The 20,900-nt window shown below is 40.2% G+C and overlaps 2 protein-coding genes across 2 annotated transcripts; both read right to left on the reverse strand.

Annotated features, from left to right (window-relative positions):
* Nucleotides 1-15,830: 15,830 nt before the first annotated feature.
* On the reverse strand, nt 15,831-16,514 carry LOC145957733 (uncharacterized). Its single transcript, XM_083074148.1, has 3 exons — nt 16,264-16,514; nt 16,023-16,190; nt 15,831-15,955 (listed from the first exon to the last, which is right to left on the reverse strand). The coding sequence occupies exons 1-3, from the start codon at nt 16,497-16,499 to the stop codon at nt 15,847-15,849; spliced, it is 513 nt and encodes a 170-aa protein (XP_082930274.1). The 5' UTR covers nt 16,500-16,514; the 3' UTR covers nt 15,831-15,846.
* A 917-nt stretch (nt 16,515-17,431) lies between these two features.
* LOC145957734 (uncharacterized) lies at nt 17,432-18,727 on the reverse strand. The gene is made up of 3 exons (XM_083074150.1): nt 18,303-18,727; nt 17,915-18,176; nt 17,432-17,841 (listed from the first exon to the last, which is right to left on the reverse strand). The coding sequence occupies exons 1-3, from the start codon at nt 18,380-18,382 to the stop codon at nt 17,626-17,628; spliced, it is 558 nt and encodes a 185-aa protein (XP_082930276.1). The 5' UTR covers nt 18,383-18,727; the 3' UTR covers nt 17,432-17,625.
* Nucleotides 18,728-20,900: the final 2,173 nt, after the last annotated feature.

Raw genomic sequence — 20,900 nt, forward strand, 5'->3', positions numbered from 1 at the left:
TTGAGAAGGAATTTTCGAGGTTTTCGGGGGTTTCTGGTTGAACATGTGCCAAGCGCAGTTCTTGGCGTCGGGCGTGAATTCATCAGGGACTGCCATTGTCAAATCACGCCGGGCGCGAGGCTGGTTGAGCCGGGCACAATTTGAAGTGGAAAGTCTCTGGATGGACCACGCCGGGCGTGAAGGGAACCTTTTCGGGCGTGCTAGAAGACGTGGGCCTTGTGTTTTTGGTTACTAATATGGCGTCGGGCGTGATTTGAGCACGCCAGGCGTGGAGACTCATTTGGAGTCTCTGTCTGGAATTACACCGGGCGTAGGATAAATGCACTGGGCGCTAAGACCTCTATAGGTCTCTATTTGAGTTTGCGTCGGGCGTGTGGTCTATTTGAGGAAAACCTTTTATAATTGAGATTTTATGAAACTTTTAAATGTTGAATTATATCATCTTTTGATGTTATATATTTGGTATGGAATGTGACATGGTTATGGAAAAGATTGCATGTAATTATGGAATATGCTATGTGTATTTGGTTTGGAGAGCTAATAGGACTTAGAGGAGTAAGGTTATGGTATGGACTGGGAGATCTCTTGGTGAGATCTAGATATAATCTTTGGGAAAATATGGAATTTGGGAGTCCCATGGTGAGGATTCCAATATGAAACTTTTCCAAAGATTATATAATAAACCACTTCAGATGTTAGGTGGATTCTGAAGTACTCCTCTAAGCATTCTATTTGCTACCGGTATGGGGGCAGGGTCGAGTCATACCGATGGATGAAGTGGCCAGGATCACCAGGGTTACATGACGATGTAATCCAACTGTATATTTTCTATGAGAGGTTAGGTGTGTGACATGGGCAGGTGACATGTTCACAAATTAAACACTTGGTTTGGATGTGTTGAGGCCAACATTTGGTTTGGATGTGTTGGCTACTTCATGGGATTATACAACAGTGTGACGTTTGTTTGGATATGGAATATGTATGCATTTGGTATGGATTGTATACATTGGTTATGGATTCTTCATTACTATAGAATATGTATGCATTGGTATGGATGTGTATACATTGGATTTTGGATTTGGTTTATATTGGCATGGAGATAGACATTGTAATAATGTTGTCATTCCTTTAGTATGGATAATGTTGTTGATGAATATCTGTTTTGATGATATTTCATTATGTTGTACTATGGTTGGTTTTATACGTGCTAACCCTTATATTTCCATGATGTGGACTGTGATGATCTCATTATGTGGGGGAACAGATTAGGTGTGAGGCTTTGGGATGGCAAAGAGTCTTTTGGTAGTTGCTTTGAGAAGTGGCTAGACTTAGAGTTTGACCAGCACCTAGGGTGTCTTATTTTGATACTTTCATGATGTTGTAATTATATTATCTTTTTGGATGACTGTATAACCTTACTGATGATGACTCTTTTATAAAATTATGTTGTATATGATGAAAACAATTTATACGTTATTGTATATTTTCACTCTAGTTTAGTTGGCCTTTGCTCTCTTTTCTTTATTATATATTATTCTATTCTAGTTGTCATATTGGTTGTTGATGTGACGGCCTAGGGCGGGTCATTACAGAACTGTCCAAGGTTAGTTTAACAAAATACTTTTGTGTCTGAGATCTTATCGTCTGCTTAGGGAAAATACTTCTTAAACAAAAACCGTTCTTTAGGATATCAAGTTGAACAAGTATGGTTTTCCTTTGAATATAGTTTTAATAAACGATAAGCATTAGATGAAGTTTTCAGTATATTAGATCGACCAAATAAAGTGTGTCTGAAAACATTAAAGTATAGTGCAAGTATTTTATACTGGTTCACTCAAATTAAGCTACGTCCAGTCTCCTTCAAATGAAGGGTTACACTAGATATTCAATAAAGTACGAGTATTATTTGTTCAGCCTCTTCAAGCTCACTGTGAGTATTATAGACCACCTAGGTCACGACCACTCTTGGCTCCTCAACTTCACTCGTTGACGCTAGTATTCTTTGATCAGCCACTTCTAGCTCCCAATGAGTATTCTCGACCAACTCCTGGCTTGCTAACTTCACCATTAGCGCTAGTATTCTTTGCTCAGCCACTTCTGGCTCTCAGTGAGTATTGTCGACCAACTCCTGGCCCGTTAACTTCACCATTAGCACTAGTACTCTTTGCTCAACCACTTCTAGCTCTTAGAGAGTATTGTCGACCAACTCCTGGCCCATCAACTACACTCATCAATGCTAGTATTCTTTAATCAGCCACTTCTGGCTCGTAATGAGTATTCTTTGACAAGCCTCTCCAGGCTTTACTAGTATTCTTTCCCTAGCCTCTTCATGCTTTAAAAGTATTAACTAGACAGGTTTGGTTTGAGTGTTTGGGTTACTCTCAAAGATAGGATACATAGATTTATACACTCACTAAGGTATGCAACCTTAGTTCTTACAACGATTGAGTGTTTGGATTACTTTCACAGAATGGATACATACGTTGGTACACTTATTAAGGTTCATGTTCCTAAGATATACTTGGAACTCCTTAGTCTACAGAGATTAATACACTATGGTACATTTGACTCTTTACGCTCTATCTCTGGTTTCATTACTTCATGGGCTGGATATTACTCTTTGTTTAACTTTAATCAGTCTAAGCCAAACAACCAACCTTTTTTGGTTTGAGGTTGTGATATATTTCCTTGTAGAATTTTCCCGTTTCAAGTTGTCGCCACCCGCCGAAACGGACCTTGGCATTCGCGACGATGGTTGGACTCTTTTTAAGTTTTGAAAGATGATGGATTGTTAGAGCGACTTATTCTCAAACTGAGACCTCATCGAACTAACAATACTTATTATATGATTCTCACCAACCTATGTTAATCCCAAACAGGACCCTCCATAGATTAGCGGTTTTCGTAAAAAGAAGGGTTCTTGGAGTCGCCACCAATATTTTACTCAAAACATTGGAAAAAGATATAAGGCAATTGATTTTCATAAATCAACCTTGGCCATTACAACCAGAGTCGGGTAAGGGAGTCGATTACGTGCGAGGAAGGTGTTAGCACCCCACAACGCCCCTTTCGGGTTCCCTATGACGGATTATTTCATAAATAACAGTGTAAAGTTACTAAATTACCCCTATTTATTAGAAACGATTATAGATTAAATATTTACATGATGAAAGCTCTAAACATGCAATGCGACAATCAAAAATCAATAAAAGCGGTAAAAGAAAGGATTTAGAAAGAAACCTCCGAAGCGGGCTTTTATATATATCAGAACAACGTTAGGAGGCTTTTTGGCACTCCTTCCCACTACACGTCCGCTCGCTCCTTTCCCCTAAAGAAAAATTTTTACTATGGAAATCAAAGAGATTTCCCTTCGACTTGTTCGAATCTCAAGCTAATGGCTCATGACTCAAGAACTTCGTCGGATCGGCTCCCGGAGAGATATCTAGGGCAGAGAAAAGCTCAAAAACCCAAGAATACTCAGTAGGAGGGTTGAGGAATGTGTGAAAAGTCTGGGAGGACGTGCCAATGAAGTCCTATTTATAGGATTGAGGCGCAATACGGCCTGGGAGGTCAATACGGCCCGTACTGGGTTTTTGAACTACAGTACGGCCGTACTGAAGTTTTTTGAACTACAGTACGGCCGTATTGAATTTGGTACGGCCGTACTGAAGTTCAAAAACTTCAGTACGGCCGTATTGAGTTCACTACAGCCGTATTGCAGTTCAAATGGCTCCAATCCTCGCACACCCTTATTCTAAGCTACTCTAAGACTCCTAGACTCACAAAGAATCATCCTAGGGTCTTCCAGGAGTCCTTCCGGTTGACTTTCCTTCGGTCTTCGAGAGTCTTTGAGTCTTATTTCCGACCCGGACAATTTTAGGGGTCTACAGCTGCCCCCCCTTTTCTTAGTCAAACGGCTTTTTGGTGTACCGGTTGACAAGTAAAGGAGTTGACCCAATTGTCCGGGGAACAGGCCACCCTTCCGACTTGTAGTGTCTTCAGGTGGGAAAACTGTTGAGTAGCCTCTCCAGGTTGAGTATTAGTCGTCGCCTCTCCAGGCTCGTTGCATACCTCGGTGTTTCTGACAACCTCGGTAGCGTGAGTTTGCCCTCTCTAGGGTCTGCATGCCTCCATGTTTTTGATGATGTTGGCAGCTGCATACCTCCGTGTTTCTGATGACGTCGGTAGCTGAGTATTAGTCGTCGCCTCTCCAGGCTCGTTGCATACCTTGGTGTTTCTGACAACCTCAGTAGCGTGAGTTTGCCCTCTCCAGGGTGTGCATGCCTCCATGTTTCTGACGATGTTGGCAGCTGCGTACCTCCGTGTTTCTGACGACGGGGTAGCTGAGTATTAGTCGTCGCCTCTCCAGGCTCGTTGCATACCTTGGTGTTTCTGACAACCTCGGTAGCTGCATACCTCCGTGTTTCTGACGACGGGGTAGCTGAGTATTAGTCGTCGCCTCTCCAGGCTCATTGCATACCTTGGTGTTTCTGACAACCTCGGTAGCTGCATACCTCCGTGTTTCTGACGACGGGGTAGCTGAGTATTAGTCGTCGCCTCTCCAGGCTCGTTGCATACCTTGGTGTTTCTGACAACCTCGGCAGCTGCATACGTCTGTGTTTCTGACGACGGGGTAGCTGAGTATTAGTCGTCGCCTCTCCAGGCTCGTTGCATACCTTGGTGTTTCTGACAACCTCGGCAGCTGCATACCTCCGTGTTTCTGACGACGGGGTAGCTGAGTATTAGTCGTCGCCTCTCCAGGCTCGTTGCATACCTTGGTGTTTCTGACAACCTCGGCAGCTGCATACCTCCGTGTTTCTGACAACGGGGTAGCTGAGTATTAGTCGTCGCCTCTCCAGGCTCGTTGCATACCTTGGTGTTTCTGACAACCTCGGCAGCTGCATACCTCCGTGTTTCTGACGACGGGGTAGCTGAGTATTAGTCGTCGCCTCTCCAGGCTCGTGCATACTTCGGCGTTTCTGACAACCTCAGTAGCGTGAGTTTGCCCTCTCCAGGGTCTGCGGTTTGCCCTCCCCAGGGTTGCATACCTCCATGCTTCTGGTCACTTTGGTAGCGTGAGTTTTCCCTCTCCAGGGATTTGTGATGATTTTGTCTCCATAGTCCACGATGCTGCTTCGACGGTTGTTTTTGATTTTGGTACCGCTGAGGGCTGGATAACGCAGGGATCCGTCTAGGGGATGTGCAGTTACTCATAGGTTCTTGCGTCCCAACTTTCCATTGCGTAGTTGGTGCCCGCTGGGGAAATTCTGATTTCTTGGGGATGTAGACACAAAGATGCTCTTTCTGGGGTGAGCGGTGCCTTATGATTGGCCGACGTCCTTTCGACGTTGGTGGAGTATCCCGGTTATCCTTGTTCGGGTGACTTTTTTGATTTTTCTGGTTTTGTTGCCTCTGTGTAGGCTGTTATCCGCTGGGGGATTCTGTCGTATTGATCTTTTCTGATTTTCCTCTTTGAAGGAGTGCCTCTGAGTAGGCGAATAGGAATTGAGGATCTTGTGTATCCCAGAGTATTATTTAGAAAGCCTCTTCAGGCTTAGCTTCACTCGGCGCTCGAGTTGGAAAGCTATCTTCCACCGTGGAAGTTTAAGTCCTTTGACTCGGATATTCTGTTCGGATGATCATGCTTCCATCGGGGAATCTTGCTGATCTTGCTCTGATAGCTTTCACTGGGAATTCGGCCCAAGAGTGCAAGCTGAGATGTCTCTGGGGAGTATTATTTCGGCAAGCCTCTCCAGGCTCAGTTATTCTGTATGATTGTTTGATTTTCTGAATTTTGCCTTTTTTGTCGATTTTCGGCTTTTTCTATTATTGATTGCCTTTTTTGTCGATTTTTCGGCTTTTTTTTTTTTTTTTTTTTTGGAATCGGAGGGATCTCAAACACACTCACAGATAAAGTATGCCGAGGAATGAAGATGTTGTTGATGTACAAAAGAATGGGCCAATACGGGCCGTATTGAATTCAATACGCCCGTATTGGTGTGGTCGTTATGGCCAATGCTGCCGTATTCATTTCAGTACGCCCGTATTGAGTTGAAAATTTGTTCATAACCCTAATTTTAGTACGGGCGTACTGAACATGGTACGGGCGCATTGTTTTTTCTGAAGTTTATATGTTTTTTTGTTTTTTTTTGTTTTTTTGTTTGTTTTTTCAATAAACAGAGAATAAGTGATCTTCCAATACACCTATCATCTGTATGCATGTATGCGGTATGATGCACCTAATTCTATTTGATTTATTTTTCAAAAGAATTAACTGATGCGTTTCTTTGCTTGGATTTTGCCATTCCTCTTAGACGGGCTGTGCGCTGCCGATTTCTGTAACCGAGGAATGATGTGTGTTATATTGGGATTGGTGTCATCAACCTAGTGATCCTTCCCTTCCTTTAGAAGATGTATCAACCCTCCTATTGACCACTATATCTCCATGTTTCCGCTAGATTACTCTAAAATCGTTTGGGACAAGAGAAAAGAAGGGAAAGATATTTTTTGTTCGGAAGTTTGTGTTTTAAAGGGGATTATTTTTTCGAAAATGGTTTTTGTAAGAATGGCTGGCCAAGGTAGGCTTATGTGTTTAGGCTTGTTTGATTAAACACTTATGAAGTTAAGGAAGTCTTGTTATTGACGTTGTGATTTGACAACTTAGATAGTTTCCTTGAACCTTTCTTTTTGAATTCAGCTCATGGTACCATCATGGATTTATTTTCACTTTTTGATTGTCCTTATTTTTGCCTAAAACACCCTTTTGTGGCGTCTTAGCGGACCTTTGTTTTTGTTTATTTTTGTAACCCTAACTTTTGCCTAGGTCACCCTTTTGTGGGATTCCTAGCGGGTCTTTTGCTCTTATTTTTGCGCAGCCCCCTTTTTGGGTTTCCTGCCGAGCTTTTTTTTTTTTTGTTTTTATGATTTTTGTTCTTTAAAGGATTCCTTTTTTATCCATGATGGCGCTTGTCGAGGCCAAGGAATGGTGCTCCAAGTTATCACACACACTTTCGCATTAAAATGATGCGGGTTTATTGTTATTAAGACAATTTCAACTTCATTCATGCTTATTCAAACAGGGTTAAGAATAATGTGGTCTAGAAATTTATTGTAAGCAAGAAAAGAAGCAATAAGAATTAATAAAGAATGATTTTATTATAATTCTAACGGAAACATGTGCCCTATCGAGGCTCGGGGGTCGGGCTGTCCCCGAGGAGTGATCTCTAATAGTCATCAGGTCTATACATCCCTATCGGAAGAAGAAGAACACTTGATGATGACGACCGGCCTTGACGCTTGTGAACCGACCTTCCTAAAGATCTGGCTTAAAGAACGTCGAGAAGGATCTTGGTTCCTCTTCGTCCTTTGATCTTTATTAGGGTTGTATCCTAACCCTTGTTTCCCCGGATTATCCTTAATAATGGGTAGCTCGGGAATTCCTTGGGAATCCTTGCCAAGTCCTTGTCCAGGCAAGTATCCGTTCTTGGTGAGCATGTAGGCTACCTTCTTCATTTCTCGGGGAAATGTTTCGACATTGGCAATCTCCAATGCTTGGAAGGCGGTCTCTAGAGCTTCCTCTGCTGCGTCCACGTAAGGTATGGCAGACGGCTTGCTGATGAGTATGTCATCTTCGGCTTGTACAGTCACCAGCTTGTCACCCACTATGAATTTGACTTTCTGGTGGAGCGTAGAGGGAACAGCTTTCGCATCATGAATCCAAGGTCGGCCGAGGAGACAACTGTATGCGGGATTAATGTCCATCACTTGAAATTCGACATTGAAGATGGTGGGTCCAATTTGGATTGGAAGATTGACTTCTCCCACCACTTCTCTCTTGGAACCGTCGAAAGCTCGGACGATCATGTTGCTCGGGCGCATTTGGATTCCCTTGATTGCCACTTGATCGAGCGTTCTTTTTGGCATCACGTTCAAGGAAGATCCATTATCCACCAAGACTTTAGCGATGTGATATTCCTTGCACTTTACAGAGATGTGCAAGGGCTTGTTGTGATTCGGTCCCCCAGCGGGGATCTCTTCATCGGTGAAAGTGAGGTGATCATTAGCCGTGATGTGACTAACAATCCCCTCAAATTTGTCTTGGGAGATAGTGTGCGATACGTATGCTTCGTTCAAGACTTTCAACAGAGCTTGCCGATGCGGTTCGGAGCTTAGGATCAACGACAACAGAGTAATTTTTGCTGGCGTCCTATGAAGTTGATCCACGATGGAGTACTCGCTCTGTCGGATATATTTTAATAGCTCATCAGTCTCCTCCTCGGATTCTTTATTTTCCTCGGTTTTCTCTTCTTTTTCTTTCCCTTTATTCTTGGGAGCTTTGTCATGAAGATCTTCGGGAGTGTAGATCCTGCCACTCCTAGTCATGCCCCCAAGTCCAGCGATGTTAGAGATATCGCTGTCGGCAGAAGAATGGATGTCGTATATCCATGGCACAACCTTATTCGATTCGTAGGGAAAAGGTCTTGGAGCAGTGATCCTTAACGGTGTCGGACCTTCCCCTTTATTTGTCTTGATTACCAACAACGGAGTTGATGTGCGGTTGTTGGCTTACACTTAATAACAAACGGCGTGCGATCCATTCTGAACATACGCATCGATTAATCCTTTCTTTTTATTAATGTTATTAGTAAATTACTAGGAGGGATGTATGAAATGCAAATCTAGATCCCTCCATGATCTTTGATAAGAATGCATGATATGAGATGATGGCGTTGAATATGCATGCATTGTGTTTATTCAACTAAGCATTATCATGTTTTTAGGATGTTCCTAAGATGATGCATGATATTGCTTGGTTTGGATAAATATCTTTTTTTTTGGATATTTTGTTTTTTGTATTTTTTTGGGCGAAAAGGGAAACTACCTATATGAATGTGATGAAGGTAGATGTTAACACCATGTAATGGAAGATTCTTATTCCTATTTATTCTTATTTTAAAAGGGAATGTTGTATGTTTAAAGAATGCAATGTATGCTCAAACAATGTCACATAAACAATGCACAAACAATTCACTCATCCACGAACAGTCACGAGCGAATCACGAGGTAGGGGTATCCTGCAGAAAAGTGCATATTCAAGGAGGTTCTAACTGTTCTCACTGGTCTGAGGCCCCCAAGGTGCCCCCATTATAGGGACCCAATTCCTCTCGTCGTAAGTCGATGGAAAGTTCCAACGCACCGTCGGACTCGAGTTCATGGTTTTCACCTTGAGTGATGTTTTCCGACAACGGTCTACGGGCACCTATAGACCCATTCGACAACCGGCCGTACTAACATCCACTCCCTATGGCTTTCCACTCATGCCCCCAGGTATAGAGGGAACTGTTGTGTGCAAAGGTTCGTGTGCAGTTTACATTTCAAACGATTGCGAAAATTTAAACATTCAACAGTTATTAAAGCCAATTAGATAAAACATATTATCATACAAGCGAGGGGTAATGAAGTAATTTTAAACTATCATTTTAGAAATAATCCATCACAAAATGGGACTGACTCTCGAGGCTTCCCCAGTGGAGTCGCCATCTGTCGCCACCCGCCGAAACGGACGTTGGCATTCGCGACGATGGTTGAACTCTTTTTTAAGTTTTGGAAGTGTTGGATTGTTAGGGCGACTTATTCTCAAACTGAGACCTCATCGGACTAACAATACTTATTAAATGATTCTCACCGACCTATGTTAATCCCAAACGGGACCCTCCATAGATTAGCGGTTTTCGTAAAAAGAAGGGTTCTTGGAGTCGCCACCAATATTTTACTCAAAACATTGGAAAAAGATACAAGGCAATTGATTTTCATAAATCAACTTTGGCCATTACAACCAGAGTCGGGTAAGGGAGTCGGTTACGTGCGAGGAAGGTGTTAGCACCCCACAACGCCCCTTTCGGGTTCCCTATGACGGATTATTTCATAAATAACAGTGTAAAGTTACTAAATTACCCCTATTTATTAGAAACGATTATAGATTAAATATTTACATGATGAAAGCTCTAAACATGCAATGCGACAATCAAAAATCAATAAAAGCGGTAAAAGAAAGGATTTAGAAAGAAACCTCCGAAGCGGGCTTTTATATATATCAGAACAACGTTAGGAGGCTTTTTGGCGCTCCTTCCCACTACACGTCCGCTCGCTCCTTTCCCCTAAAGACAAATTTTTACTATAGAAATCAAAGAGATTTCCCTTCGACTTGTTCGAATCTCAAGCTAATGGCTCGTGACTCAAGAACTTCGTCAGATCGGCTCCCGGAGAGATATCTAGGGCAGAAAAAAGCTCAAAAACCCAAGAATACTCAGTAGGAGGGTTGAGGAATGTGTGAAAAGTCTGGGAGGACGTGCCAATGACGTCCTATTTATAGGATTGAGGCGCAATACGGCCTGGGAGGTCAATACGGCCCGTACTGGGTTTTTGAACTACAGTACGGCCGTATTGAATTTGGTACGGCTGTACTGAAGTTTTTTGAACTACAGTACGGCCGTATTGAATTTGGTACGGCCGTACTGAAGTTCAAAAACTTCAGTACGGCCGTATTGAGTTCACTACGGCCGTATTGCAGTTCAAATGGCTCAGTACGGCCGTACTGAACCTCTAGGAGGGCGTATTGAGCTCCAATCCTCGCACACCTTTATTCTAAGCTACTCTAAGACTCCTAGACTCACAAAGAATCATCCTAGGGTCTTCCAGGAGTCCTTCCGGCTGACTTTCCTTCGGTATTCGAGAGTCTTTGAGTCTTATTTCCGACCCGGACAATTTTAGGGGTCTACACAAGTGTCCGTTGAAGCAAATATAGTCGTTCAGGACTAGTTTGATCTCTCATTTAATGCTTAAGATCTTGCATTAAATGTTGCTTCCTGTTTAAAGACCTTACGTGAAGTCTTCTTTTCCTTGTTAGCAGTTGTGTCTGAATTTAGCAGAGACCTAGGAACCTTTTTATCTTTTTTCAGTAACATAGCTGTAGAGTGTTGTCGTTATCTAAAAAAGTGATGTACTTTTTCTGACACATGCATGCTTTGAGATTTGATTCTTTTAAGTGCTTTCGTGGAAGATTTCGTCTGCGTCTATTAGTCTTATGCGTCTCAATCTGTGATTTTCATCTGAGCATTTGAGTTTAATGCTTTGACTTTCTTTCTATCTGTTGATCATTACTGATGGATAAACTTTATTCTTTGTCTGACGTGTCTTTCAATTTGTGTTATCCTTCATCTTATATGTTGTTGACTTTCTTCTGTTCTTTGACTCATGCTTCGTCTGATTCCTTATGTTGCACTAGAGGTTGTTCTTGACACACCTTTGTCTAATTTTAGACTTATGGTCGTCTAATGCACATATTATACTTTGTCTAATTCTCATGATATGCCTTGTTTTGACTATTCTTCATCTGAGTTGACCATTAGGCTTTCATTTGATACTTCAAGACTTTGAATGGTAGTACGCTTCTTCTTATATTGGCTGTCTTTTCGTCTGACTTGATGTTTTTCTTCCTTTCTTTTGGCACATGCACTTTCCTATTCCTTTGACTTTCCTATACTTATGTTTTTCTGAAACACTAGCACACTTGTTAGGAATAACATGTATTATATTTGTTTCATTCAAAACCTTGCTGGTAATTGCTTCGTTTGACTCAATAATCTCCCCCTTTTTGATGATGACAAATATAATAGATCAAATAGTTTCAGATAAACAAAGTCAGTCAGATTTATGCGCATGTCATAGCGAGTCTACGTATTTTTAGTTTATTGCAGTCCTTGCTGAGAGCATCTAAGTCTGGCTCACCTCTTCTTCTTCTTCTAAGAAAGGCAGCATAAGTGTTGGAGAAATGCATCACTCTACTTGGGGTCATCCAACGATACCCACGTAGCATGAGTATCTTAACTTTTTCTTCGTCTAAGAGACCAGATGAACTTGCCTCCTGATTGCACTTGTACATAAAGTTCTGATAGAATTTTTCAGCGCCATCTTCAGTGTATTGAAGTGCTTTGGCAAGGTTCTATTCCTTGTCCAAGCTTACTCCTTTATAATGGCGAACTTCAAACTTTGATGGTTTCGATATTGGTCCGAGGTGAAGTGCATGATCCTTCATCTTGTTTTGGTTAATTGGAGGAAGACGGGGGCAGATGCGATCAGGATAAACAAAAATTGGAGTATCTTGGTTGGTGTATAGGGAAGGAGGTAAATATAGTTGTATTGGTGTATCTATACAGAGGCGCAGATGGACAATTACAACAAAATCAGACACACAGAGAGAGCGATAGAGACCAATATGTATAGGAGTGAATTTGGTTGGTAATTGGATGAACTCTACCTTTGGTAGAGGGGATGGAGGCTTTCTCAGACGGGTGGTTGTGGTGGATGAAGTTTTGTTTTTACGTTTGGGAGATGAGGAGGATGATTGTTGATGTGGAGGAAGTATGAGTTATGGAGTTCCCTGTGGTGGAGTCCATGCAATTTTGGACTCGATCACCCCTCCTAGATAGATCTTCCTCTTGAAGGTAGATGGAGGAAGAATAGTGATTGTACCTGGTAGAAGAGCCAGGTAGGCCTCAAACGGAGAGAAAGGAATGTTTGGGTAATAAGGTGTGCACTGGTACACCCCTTCTTCATATTCATACATCGACGTAGGGTATTCTTCTTGACACGGTGAAGAAGTTTCTTTTTCAACTGTTTGACCATGAGGGTCAATGACAGTAAGTGCTGGGAAATGCTTAAAAAGATAGTACGCAGATGAAGGGCATTTGGACTGTTCTTTAATCTTTTGTGGAGATGAGGGAGGTGACTTCTGCTTGATTCCAAAGGCGGGTGGACGTACAAGCATGGAGAAAGTAGTAGGAGGAGGAGGTTGCTCCAAGTAGTAGTACTCTGGTCCATATGTAGGCTTGTTGGGGAGAATGGCTTCATACATATGAGTGTTCCCTTGCGAGTCTCGTAGAGGGTTTCCTTCAGTGTCCAGTATAGTGGAGCCTTCTTTAAGCCAAGAGTACACTGGTCTCTAGTACCCTAGGGCATGCTTGGTGGGCTTCTGCAATACATAGTGCCCAGCCTAGTTGATAGGGTAGAGTCCACACAGCACCCTGATCATCCAGTCAATGATGTATGGACGTGGCTTTGGACGCAAACCAACTCTATTCCTCTTTATCATGTCTTTGTTGGTGGTGAGTTGGACATCCTTAAGAAATTCAACCATTCCTTCTAGGTCAGCAGCTCTAGGAAAAATGATGGAATAAAGATTCGTTTTTGGGTGCATTTCTTCCAGAATCGGCGAGTTTATTTGCCGTCATGTTAAAGTAGAAGGAATAGGTCTTGAAGGCAAGATCATGCGATTGACCCTAATTGCCATTTTTCTTTTCCTTAAGGCCACAGAAATTACAGAGACAACATATAACGAGGTTTTAGATCAGATAAGATTTATAAGAGGTTAAAAGAAGGGAAGGTATAGAAATGTCACTTACGAAAGGAGAATGTTTAGTGACGAGAGGGGAGGAAACATCCACAGGAATGTCACTTGTACAAAATTTTGGGCATTTTATAGAGTTTGCACGAAATTCTTCTCAAGAATTCTCTCTCTCACAAAGATTAATTCTTTATTTGATTTACTTCTAATTCTCTTATACATTTCTTAAGAATGTGGTGAGATTTGAAGTGGTTTATCTTTTTCCTTGATGTGGTGCCACTTGAAGAGAGTTCTTCACAATTAGAGGTGATTTTAGAGGTTTTTTCCTCCATTGGAGACCTTGAAGATCTTATGGAGTGTCAAAAAAGAAAAGATCTAGGAAGAAACTTGAAGGAGAAACTACAACAATCTAGTTCCTCATGAGGTTTCCATCAATTCCTTTCTTACAAGTTTGTTTACATGATCCATGTGTATGTGCGCAATCCTTTTATGCCACAACCATGCATTATCTTTCTTGGATATCAAACATATAGTGTGTGCTTGTCCAAATGCAAATTCCAGGATAAACATATAAATGTTTTCTGTTCTTCTACTTATGAACTTTATTTCATTTTTAGAATTATCACTAATCAAACAACAATCATTGTCAAAGATGACTTTAAAATCTTTATCACGCATCAGACTTATACTTAACAAGTTATGTTTAAGTCCTTCAACAAGAAATGCATTCTCAATTAGTGTAGAATAGGTGTTAACAATATTACCACACTCAAGTTTCTTGCCTTTATTGTTTTCCCCATAAGTCACAGCCTTCATGCTTTATCTAAGGCTTGAGAACTTTGAATGGTCTCCAATCATATGCTTTGAGTAACCATTATCTAAATACCACAATAAGGTTTTGGCTCTCAAGCATTCCTACAACAAAATTCAAAAGCCAAATTTAGGTACCCAAGTGTTGCATCCTTACATGTTAGTACTCAGCCCTTGGCTCTTAACTATCCAAACATATTTACCACTACGAACACCATATTTTCTAGTATAGAAATTTTTAGTGGTATGGCCTCTTTTACAGTAATAGAAACATGTAATGGATGGCCTAGAATAATTCCTAACAAAGTTGGTGGTGTTTTTATAAAAACATGTGGAGAAAAGAGAAATACTAGAAAAAGGGCTGAATAATGCTACTCAAAAACTCTCACTTTTCACAACGCAATGAAGTATTCTTTACCAAGTCACTTTTGGCTCAACCCTAAGTATTCTTTGAATTGCATCTTCATGTAATCTACCCACGTATTATTTTCACACAAAGCCTCTTCAAGCTTCAACACCGAGTATTTTTTTACAGTCAAGCCTCTCTAGGCTCAAATAATAAGTATTCTTTTTTAGAAAAGCATCTTTAGGCTCAAACCCAATAACTTAGAGTTACAAAGGTTTAGAAGGTTGTTTTGTCTTCCTATTAAGATGTGATACCACTAGTACACAAAGGGTCTTTTACGTCGTGTATTTTGACCCTTTTACGTCGGAAAAGGGTCCGACGTTAATACGGGAGTCGTAAATTTACGTCGCCTCTGAAAGACGACGTAAATTTACGTCGGGGATTTTTCCAGACCGACGTAAAAAGGGGCAAAATCATGCCACAATTTTACGTCGGGATGTGGCCTTGTCCGACGTAAATTGTGGCAGTTTTTTTTTTAAAAACGTTTGTAAATTGATATACCCAACACCTGCATATAAATATAATCCAGAATACCAAATCTAAACCAGGCAGTCCAGAATAGAAATTCAAATTGTATTTCAAAATTGAATGACAAAAAGAAAATAATATATAAATCTACATAAATTATGACAATGTAAATCCTATTATCCTAAAAAAGCTATAAAACATGTTTGTCAATGCTATCTAACTAACTAAACTAACTAACTATCAAACTATTAACATAATATCTAACTAACTAAACTTAGAAAAAAAGTTGCCCATTGTTCTCTTATCTTGAGCATCTCATCTTCAGGCAATGGAGATGGATCTTGAAAGACCTGAAAGGGTAATTTAGGTGTCATTAATATGCAATGTTAATTATTCTAAAGATAAATATAGTTAAATAAATTTTGATATGAATTACCTGCGCCCAAGAATCAATAATACCCGCAGAAACTATGGCTTTCATCCAATACATGATGTAATAGCCACATTCAAACGAGTCTTGTTGCTTATTACACTAAAATGAGAAACAAATAACTATTAATTCCAAAGTCAATAAATTTAAATATTATTGACTGTATGAATTAATTTGCTAACCTTAGGGTATATGAAATGCAATGACTTTGATGATCTGGCTCTTCCACTTAATATATTAGCTCCAGACACGGTTCTAATTAATTGAAATAAAAACAAATGTTAGCCAATATATATAATTACAGTTTTAAAACATAATGAAAAAATTTAGTTACCCATGTAATTGGCTTTTAATTTCGTGGCTTGGTTTTCGATGAAGTGAACAAAACCACACCACGGTATATTCCTTAGGAATGATTACCATTAACTGCCAATGGGACCTACATTGTATGACAAAAAAATCAGTTAAAAAATTACCATGATTAAAAAACTAATTAAAAAACTAACCCGTCAATGTATGGAGCCATGTATATATGTCTTCTTGAGTCACTCATCCATGTTTGCATATATTGTTGGATCTGGACCTGAGTGTTTCCTGATTTTTGGATGGATTGAGGCTCAATAAATCCATATACTTCTGCTTGTGCTTGCTCCACACTCAATTTGTCCATGTACCTAACACAAATAATTATTATAAGTTAAATGTAATTATTGTAAATTTAGACTCATAAAAGAAAATATGACTTACATGGCCCACAACTGTATGACAGATATATTTAACATGCAGTTTCCCCCAACAATCTCTAATGCATCAGGCAGAGATATGTATAGTGGAACATCAGAGCTATCAACTCCAAAAACTCTAATGTACCACTGTAATTGAATTGGATGCTTCTTTATTCGTGGTAATTTGATTAGAAGCTTAGATATGGGATTATCCTCAGCTTCTGCGATATTGGCATCATGAACATGAGGTTCTCTCATGACCTCCTTACCACGATTGATAAAATCCTAAAAAAATAATCAAAATTAGTTAAACAATAATAGAATTATAAGAATCTAAAAGAGCAATAATATAATTACCTTTTCCCGTGCTGAAAGCGGCATGACCAAATGTTTTGGCCAAGCTAAGAATGTGCCGGTTGCCTGCCCCACTAGTTGAACCTCTGTATTGGGCAAAGGCACTAGAGCAGCAGCATCTTGAACTTGGTCAACCACAACCTGTGTCCAGTCTGGCTGTAGAGGGACACCATGGATGGTTGACCCACCCTCAAATACTCGGTCAATAGCCACTAACCGTGGGGGGTCATCCTCAACATATAACTCACACTGGTTTGGTACATCAGTGTGAGTCTGATCCGGTGAGGGATCTGGAGCAGCACAACTCCCTTTAGTGCTGACTCGAACACCATCATGTGCAGTTTGTTGCTGAGAACGAGCCAAAAGTTCAAACTTCTGTTCAAACTGTTTTTCAATATTCTTCAGTTTCTCTTCAAACTGCATCTCCAATCTCTGCTCCAATTCCTGTATAACCTCTTGACTGCAAGAGTTGACAGTGCTCCTCGATGATCGGCCACCAAAGAAATCTCGGTGGCTCCAAGAACCACCAACACCACGCACACGACCTCCGTGCTCTGGCTTTCCTATGGCCGTTGTGAGGATATCATTCCGACCATCGGAAACAAATGAGCCCTGGGTGCTCTGCTCAACTAAACCCTCCTGCAACAATAAGGAAGATTAAAAAATCTTATGAATTAAATGAGTTGAAATGAAGAGTCTTATTTTGTATATTTTTACTTACTATTTTACTAGCAACGACTCTTGCAAACTCAGAAGTCATTTGCCCATCTGGTTTTGTCTAGGCTGCTATCCACATCTCATGGCGGGGAGGTGACTCCACACGGTCAGCATCCTCAACCCCTGCTGCCTGTGCCTTAGCCTTCTTCATTTGCTTTTTTTTTCTTTCATATCCCCCTCTTGACAATAGATGGGGTGCATCATTCTTGGCCTGTCATTCTTGGGCAGCTATTCTTTTAGCCTGCAATAATACAAAAAAGAAAATGAGATAAATTAAAATATACCTTAAGTATTTGTGTCAATGTAAAAGTTATCAATAACTAACCTGCCACGAAGGGTCCAATCTAGTGGCACGAAATTGCATCCACTCCTCATCAGTGATCTGGTACTTTAGACAGGGAGTCTCATTTTGGCGCTCTCCAAATACATACTCCCGTGTCAAGAAAGTCTTGAAGTCTCTCCACCTGGTGGCAAGGGCAGATAACATCTTCCTCCTCATGCCCTCAGTGTTGGGAATGTCAAAATTTTGCTATGAAAATAACAACAAATAATAAATAATGTATTTAAGTTATATAATATTGAAAGGATGTGAAAGTATATACCTGAATATCCTGCCACATGAGGTTCTTGTCAACCTCCTGAACGTCATCCCATGATGGAATGATAATAGAAACATGTCGTCGAGCTAGGACTCCCAAATAGCTCTTAGACTTGGCAGCATTTGGGCCTGATGCCTTGCCAGAACGAGGATCCACCTCAACCGGTGTCCTCTCCTTGGCAATGCGCCCAGCTGTCAACCTAGACAATCGGGTGACAGATCTACCTTCCCTCCTTCCACTGCCAGACCCAGAATCCTCCATAATCCTGAAAAAATTAAACTGTCATTATTAAAACAATGAATTAATTGAATAGACAAATAAAGTAAAAAAGATAATAACAATATAGAAACAAAATAACTAATAAAAAAACAAATAATACATAAACAGAAACCTATTAGGTTGGAATGTTTTCCCATATTCCTTCATCATGATCACTTCGATTCCTGTACTCTTGACTAATGCGACTTGCATTCATCCAACTTCGATTCATTATCTATATATTAACACAAATTAACTATTGACTCAGTTATTCATAAATTTTCTAACCTAAACTACAACCCTAAAAAATCGATGGTAAACTAAAGGTCAATGCCTAAAAAAGTCTTTTCTTTAATGCATCTGGAACGGCCCGTACTGAAACTAGAACGGGCCGTTCCAGATCAACAAATTACAACAACAAAAATTCCAGCAGAACGGGCCGTTCTCTTTGCAGAACGCCCTGTACTGCTTGCAGAACGGCCCGTTCTGCAAGGAGAACAGCCCGTTCTCCTTGCAGAACGGGCCGTTCCAGCGGAACAAATAGCAAAAAAAGAACAAAAAAATTACGGGGACAACAAACTAACCTCAAACGACCAACGTGCTGACACTTAGAGACTTGGATACGTTGAATGTAGCAGTAAACGCAGTGGGAGACTCAGAAATTCAGAGAAAATGAGAGGGGTTGCTTGTAAACTGTGAGCGCGGGAATGAAAAATGAAAAGCAGGGGAATATAGGGCCATTTTTTACGTCGGATTGTGTTGCTCCGACGTAAATTTACGTCGGACTGGAGGGGGCCCGACATAAATTTACGTCAGACTAGTGGGGGCCCGACGTAAATTTACGTCGGACTAGTGGGGCCCAACGTAAATTTACGTCACACTATGAGACTCCGACGTTAATTCCCACATTTACGTCGGACTAGGGGAGGTCCGACGTAAATTAGTCTCCACTTATTTACGAAACTGCCACCGCATTTTTACAACGTCGGTGTTTAGTGTTTGCGACGTAAATTGGGTGACGTAAATACCCTTTTTTGCACTAGTGTACAATAAGCTACATACAAAGATTTTTTATAGAAAGAATGAATGTAGTTTTTACAATGATTGATCTCCCTTCTTTTTGTGCTTCAAACATCCTTTTATATAGCTTTGTTGAAGATGACCATGGCAACTTTTTGAGCTTCTCTCTCATGGCTTGCTTTATCTATTTTAACATATTGCTTATTAAGGAAAGAAATGTTTGTTGGTATAATAAATGATTGCAATAAATGTTTTCCCTAAATTTTCACTTCTTATATAATCAAGGAAGCTCTTATCACTTTTTGGCACCAACTAGGTAGAACCATGCGTTCATCAAGATTTTGCAATGATGAAACAACTTTTGACTGCATCTTTTTATGTTTGTAGAGATCTATTTGTCCTTTTCTAATGCAAAGTATGTCTTTATTTCCTTTTCGTAGAATGTTGGTATCGAAGAGGTGTTTTTAAATTTGATTTGTTAAGGAATTATTTAGATGTAGTCAATTTCTTATTTAGAGATTGTAAATGATAAAGATTTAATGCAATCTCTTTTCATGACTAATGATTTGTCTTATCCATTAACATGATCGCCTTGATGAAGTCATCGTCTTATACATGATTCATCTTACTAGGTGAAAGTTTCATCTTAATATTTTTAAAACCTTATACAAATGTTCAAAAACCTCTATGTTTGTTAACAACAAAACTTATGACCAAGGGGATCTAGGATTTTATTTTGGCTTAATAAAACAAATTTTTGTTATTTAAATTGAAACTAATTCCATCTTTATCAAAAATATGTCTTTACTTTTGATGGAGTCTTGATTTTCTTTAACTCCATGAGATTCATCAACACCTTTTATTGAAATTTTCCTTGAGGAACCTCAAGGTTGAAATTGGCCAAGATGAGATGCAATGAGGTTCACGTTGGACTAAGCTTCTTAGGTAGAAGAAGCCTAAGCCTAGAACTACAAAGAGGATAGCTCAAGGAAGTTTGGAGAAGGAATTATCCATTGGTGACTTCGGCTAGAGAGAATTGAGTTCTCAAAGATGGAGAAAATTCTCATTCGATTTCCAAAGTTTCTTACTTACACGATCAAAAGAGATTTATAGGCCAAGGTAGAGTACTAGAGAAGCTAAGCTAACCTAAGGTTTAAATCACACCATGGTATGGTTGATTTAAACCTTAGGCACCAAAATTTGAATGTTTAAATTCAAATTTGGTGCCAAGCTTCCTAGAAATCTGGAAATGCCATGTGCTAATCTAATTTGAATGTGATTTAGTGTTTGTTCAGTTAGGAGTGAATTTCGATCACACCATATGTGTGAAGCACATGGGTCCAAAATTCACCCTAAATGCAATACTAAATTACATTTAAATGTAGATGCACATGTAATTCCCTTAGCCTAGTGATCTCAATCCGAATTACATGTCAAACCAAAATTCCTATACTACTTGGCCCAAAATACAAGGCTCACAAACAAGAATTACAAGCCCAATGGGCTAAACCTATTCTACATGGGCTTTAATGCACAACCCAACCAAAGAGCACTATGGGCTTTTCTTTATATTGGCCCATTCTTCATTCATCCTCTTGACCATGGCCCTAGTGATTGGGCTCTTGGTCCATGGGCCTCCATCATCCCCTTCCTCTTGAAGAGGATTTGACCTCAAATCCAAAGATACTTCCTCATGGTCATTAACTCCTGT

The sequence above is a fragment of the Cajanus cajan genome, chromosome 5, assembly GCF_000230855.2.
Source record: "Cajanus cajan strain Asha chromosome 5, NIPB_CcT2T_4, whole genome shotgun sequence".
In the NCBI taxonomy this organism is placed as follows: domain Eukaryota; kingdom Viridiplantae; phylum Streptophyta; class Magnoliopsida; order Fabales; family Fabaceae; genus Cajanus; species Cajanus cajan.

Coding starts and splice junctions, on each gene's coding strand:
- LOC145957733 (XM_083074148.1), bottom strand. CDS start 16,499: ATGAGAGAACCTCATGTTCATGATGCCAATATCGCAGAAGCTGAGGAT. Junction 16,191..16,263: donor GTCATACAGTTGTGGGCCAT/GTAAGTCATATT, acceptor TATTTGTGTTAG/GTACATGGACAAATTGAGTG. Junction 15,956..16,022: donor ATGGCTCCATACATTGACGG/GTTAGTTTTTTA, acceptor CATACAATGTAG/GTCCCATTGGCAGTTAATGG.
- LOC145957734 (XM_083074150.1), bottom strand. CDS start 18,382: ATGCAAGTCGCATTAGTCAAGAGTACAGGAATCGAAGTGATCATGATG. Junction 18,177..18,302: donor AAAACATTCCAACCTAATAG/GTTTCTGTTTAT, acceptor TAATTTTTTCAG/GATTATGGAGGATTCTGGGT. Junction 17,842..17,914: donor TCATGTGGCAGGATATTCAG/GTATATACTTTC, acceptor TTATTTTCATAG/CAAAATTTTGACATTCCCAA.